Source organism: Microtus ochrogaster, unplaced genomic scaffold (assembly GCF_000317375.1).
Source record: "Microtus ochrogaster isolate Prairie Vole_2 unplaced genomic scaffold, MicOch1.0 UNK115, whole genome shotgun sequence".
In the NCBI taxonomy this organism is placed as follows: domain Eukaryota; kingdom Metazoa; phylum Chordata; class Mammalia; order Rodentia; family Cricetidae; genus Microtus; species Microtus ochrogaster.
The window spans coordinates 609,271-614,069 of NW_004949213.1; the positions used below are offsets into that span (position 1 = coordinate 609,271).

At 49.5% G+C, this 4,799-nt stretch overlaps 1 protein-coding gene across 1 annotated transcript in view; it reads right to left on the minus strand.

Annotated features, from left to right (window-relative positions):
* The window catches only part of LOC106144452 (spectrin beta chain, non-erythrocytic 4-like), a 30,922-nt gene extending 26,129 nt beyond the window's left edge, over window positions 1-4,793 (minus strand). Inside the window, exons 1-2 of the mRNA XM_013355335.2 lie at window positions 4,716-4,793; window positions 378-570 (exon numbers count right to left, since the gene is read on the minus strand). Coding sequence (XP_013210789.1) covers window positions 378-555 — 178 coding nt within the window. The 5' untranslated portion in view covers window positions 556-570; window positions 4,716-4,793. The remainder of the gene's footprint in view (window positions 1-377; window positions 571-4,715) is intronic.
* Between the last annotated feature and the right edge of the window lie 6 nt (window positions 4,794-4,799).

Here is a 4,799-nt window from a genome sequence, read left to right on the forward strand (position 1 = left end):
AAAAAAAAAGCCATAGTTCTGGGACTGTGCATTTGGACAGTTATGTGGGTGCGCTGCCTCACCCAGGAGTCCAAGTCACTATTTTAAATCAACTAAATTAGAAAATAAATAAAAATAAATTTGAACTGAGTCGAACTGAAATCAATCCCTCAAGCAGCACTGGGCGTACTCCGCTCACTAGCGGAGGCTGCATTAGACACTGCAGATGCAAACCCATCTCCATCACCGTGGGAACTTCACTGGCTGAGCCAATCAGCGGGGACGCTTCCAGATTCCCAGGCATCAAGATTCTCAGGCACTAAGAGACACCAGTGCCACCGAGGCCTCCTCCCTCTGCCCTCCGTTTCTCCACCCAGCCAGCCCTCTTTTCCAGGTACCTGCTAAGGCCTTGATCCTAGAGCACTCGAAGAGGGAAGCCGCAGTGGTGTTGGCAGCCGCTGGAGGTTCCCGATCCCAGCCCCTATCTGGACTCTCCCAGCGGGCTGCAGGGTTGTTGTTGTTGTTGGAGGCTGGTGGGCCCTCCATGTTGTCCACTTCACCTTGAACTTGTGCCATTGGGGATGGCAAGGCCTGGGAATGGGAAAAGAAAGGTTAGTGCAGGAAACCGGCCGGAGACCAGAGGACCCAATTCTCATTCTCTCAGTGGGTGCCCATACACTCAGCTCCTCTCAGTCTGGTTTCTCTGTCGTTCACAGGAGAACAACAACAATAATAATACCAAGAAAGAAAGAAAGAAAGAAAGAAAGAAAGAAAGAAAGAAAGAAAGGAAGGAAGGAAGGAAGGAAGGAAGGAAGGAAGGAAGAAAGAAAGGGAGGGGGAGAAAAGAAAGAGAAGAAAACTAAAAAACTAAAAAGCCAGTTGTGATGGGCATTGCCTGAGAACCCACAGTTGGGAGGTTGAGGCAGGAAGATTGGGAATTCCAGGCTAATCTGGGCTACATAGCTACATTTTGTCTCAAAGAGTCAAATAATAGTGGCTAGAGAGACGTCTCCTGATGTGTTGACCTGAATTCAACCCCCAGAACCCATGTAACAAGCCAGACATATAGTGGTGCATGCTTGTAATTCCAGCACTAGGGGAGTGGAGACAAGCAGATGCCTGGGGCCCGCTGGCCTGCCAGCCTCATCTGTGAGCTCCCAGCTCAGCAAAGGACCTGTCTCAAAAGCAAGATGTACACCACCTGAGGAATGACACCCACGTTGATCTCAGCCTTCACAGGCACCTGGACACTTGATTTCTAAACACATACACATATGTACACACACAATCAAATAATAATAATAAACTAGGCCAGGCATGGTGGCACACGTCTCTAATTCCAGCTACTCAGAAAGCAGAGACAGGTGGATCTCTGTGAGTTCAAGGCCAGCCTGACCTACATAGTAAGTTTCAGGCTAACAAGGATTGCAAAGTGAGACCTAGTCTCAATTTTCATCATCATCATCATCACCATCATCATCATCTGGGACCATCAGTTAAATGCCTGCAACACAAACATGAGGCCCTGAGTTCAGATCCCTGGCACCCATGTAAGAACCAGGGCATAGGTGTGTACATCTGTAACCCTAGCTAGTAGTAATGAATGGGGCAGAGACACCTGGGTCCTCAGAGCTCACTAGCCAGCATTCTAGCCAAGCAGTGAGGTCTGCTTCAGTGAGAGACCCTATCTTCAAAAAATAAATAAGAGAGGCTGGAGAGATGGCTCAGCGGTTAAGAGCATGGCTACTCTTCCAGAGGACCCAGGTTCAATTCCCAGCACCCACATAGTGGCTCACAACTGTCTATAACTGCTATTGTAGGGGGTCCAACACCCTCACGCAGAGTATATACAGGCAAAACACCAAGGCACATAAAATAAAAATAAATAAATAAATTACCAAATAAGAGACGAGTGGTAGTGGCGCACGCCTTTAATCCCAGCACCCAAGAGACAGAGGCAGGTGGATTTCTGTGAGTTCGAAAGCTCGCCTTGTCTACAGAGCGTGTTCTATGGCTGCACAGAGATACCATGGCTCAAAAACAAAAAACAAAAAATGCTGATGCATGCACAGAAACATGCAAATACACACACACACGCACACACGCACAAGCATGCACGCACCCAAGATGGGCCTGCTCGGACAATGTCTGTCATCCCAGCACAACACTTGGGATGCTGAGGCAGGAGGAAAAGGAGTGTAGAAAGGGCCTACACTCAGCTACACAGCAGTTTAAGACCCATCTGGGCTCAGGAGAGACGGGCTGGAGAGATGGTTCAGTGGTTAAGAACATTCATTGCTTTTGCAGAGGACCCAGGTTCAGTCCCAGCACCCACACAGTGGCTCACAATTGCTAATAACTGCAGTTCCAGGGGAATCTGGGCCTCCATCAGCTCCTACTCACACATGGTTCACGTAAACTCAAGCAAGCAAACACACTTAATATAAAGAAAGTAAACAATAAATCCTTAAACACTACTACTAAATGATGAATAATTTTTTTTCCCTCAAGACAGGGTTTCTCTCTGTAACCCTGGCTGTCCTAAAACTCACTCTGTAGACCAGACTAGCTTCAAACTCACAGAGACCCCAACCTCTCAAGTGCTGGGTTCAAAGGCATGCACCACCACAGCCTTTAAAAAAAAATCAGCACAATAACAACGTCGAGTCTGGCCACTTCAGAGAGCAGGAACAAACCCGAGCCAGTGCCTACTACAGCTCGGCAGCATTGTATCCTTTGGAGAGCACTAACACTTTTCTTCTCAGAACTCCACCTTGCAGCAGGGACGGCGAGAGGAGCACATCTGAGTCCTGGTCTTGCTCAGGACTTTATGTACTTTCATGTGTTTAATTCCTTAGTGATCAGTTATCATTAGGCCCATTTTACAGAGGAGAACACTGAGGCATGAAGGCATTCACTCACTTGCCTGAGTTATACAGCTAAGAGCTGCTGGGACTCAAACTGAGTGGATTAATGTCCCCAAATGTTCACCCCTGTAGTCACCACCCTTTGTTGTGTAACTGTGTTGTTCTCCAACTTCCTGGCAAAGAAAGGTCTATGGATTCTGGGGAAGACATCCTTCCCTTAGACTCTGGCTTCTAGCACATGACTTGCTTTGACTGGCAGAGTTGACTGGGAAGTACTAGCTGGCCAGTCGGGAGCCCTTTAGACACAGGAGGCTGTTTGGGCAAACTGTGATCTTAGACTAGAGTAGGTCCAGGTCCACAGGCTCTCCAGACAAAGCCAGCTACAGCCAGTGATGCCCGCTATCACTGTGACACCCCTAAAACTTGAGGCCTGAAGAACTAGACTATCAGGTCTAACCTAAATCATTAAAATCTTGACTTGACTGCAAAATAATTGTTTAGTGTTTCAAGACAGAGAGTTGGGCCAGGCAGTGATGGCGCACACTTTCAATCCCAGCACTCAGGAGGCAGAGACAGGCTGATCTCTATGAGTTCAAGGCTAGTCTCGTCTACAGAGCAAGTTCCAGGACAGGCTCCAAAGCTACAGAGAAACCCTGTCTCAAAAAACAAACAAACAAACAAACAAAAATCCAAGACAGTGAGTAGGGGGCGGGGTGAATTGTTACACAGCATTCCAGTAGCAATAGCTGTCTGATGCATTGCCTGCCTCTAGAATCCTGATACATTATAAATACCTATTTGACAGGGTAAGTGATGCCAAGTATATCTCCAACACAACCTCCACATACACACCCCAAGCCTGGTTCTAAGACTATAAAAATAGAATAATATACTCTTTTCAAAAGACTCAGACAGCTGCAAAACTCAGGAGAGTTTAAAATGCTACGTAGGTTAAGTTGCGGCCAACGGTAGATTATTCCTTTCGGTGGGCTCTCTACAACCCATTGCTCCCATAGAGACCTGTAAGAGACCACATGGCTACCAGCATAACCTCAGCCAAGTCAATTGCCCTGTCTGCTCTTCATTGAGTCATCTGTGGAAATCCTAAGGGTCTGAAGATGAACCGAACTGCTCACTCGGCAAACATGGTGTCTGGTACACAGCAAGCACTCAGTACATCTCTCATTATTCTGTTCTTCCTCCCAGCGTGTCCGGAATTGCACCCAGAGCCTCACACTTCCGTGTGTTCCACCACTGAGCCACAGGGCCAGCCAAGTCTGAGTTTTCACCCTTTGGTCTTAGCAAGTCCAGGGCTCTGTTCAAGAGTCAAGAAGAGGCAGGTTCGATGCTTTGTTCCTGCTGTGTGGAACCTAATAGCTTGAACTCAGTTTCTCTGTGCTTTTATTTTCTTCCCGGTTAATGGGTGGTCACAACTGTTTCCCCAATGGAGGATACTTGGGCCAGAGGAGGCGCTTAGCACTTGGCAAGCTTTCTGCTGGGCTCAGGGAGCAGCTCTGGCCTTTGGGGAGGGGTGTATAGAAAGAGGGGTCCTGCCGGCCCTGGCAAAGGCCATGGGGCGCTGAGATGAGACACGATGCTTTAACCCTTCCAAAGCCGCGCCTCTCTGCCCTTGTAGTCCAGTAACCACGCGGAGGAGGGGGACCTAGAAAGGACAAGGCCTTGGGGTGACCCATGCCTGGCTCAGAGACTGGACAAGGTAGGGGTGAGGGGGTTCGCTGCACGCTGGATCCCAAGCCTCCACCCGGCTAAACAGACCCGTAGGCTCTGGCCCGCCAGGGTGCGGGGGAATGAAGCTGGGCCAGGTCGGGGAGATGCTGGGGAAGGGCCACCGTCCGCACGGCCGCTCACCTGGGCGCCGGCCGCCGATGCGGTCCCCGATGCTCGCCGCGCAGCACCGCTCTCCCTGCGGGCGTTCGCCGCCGGGCCCGGCCC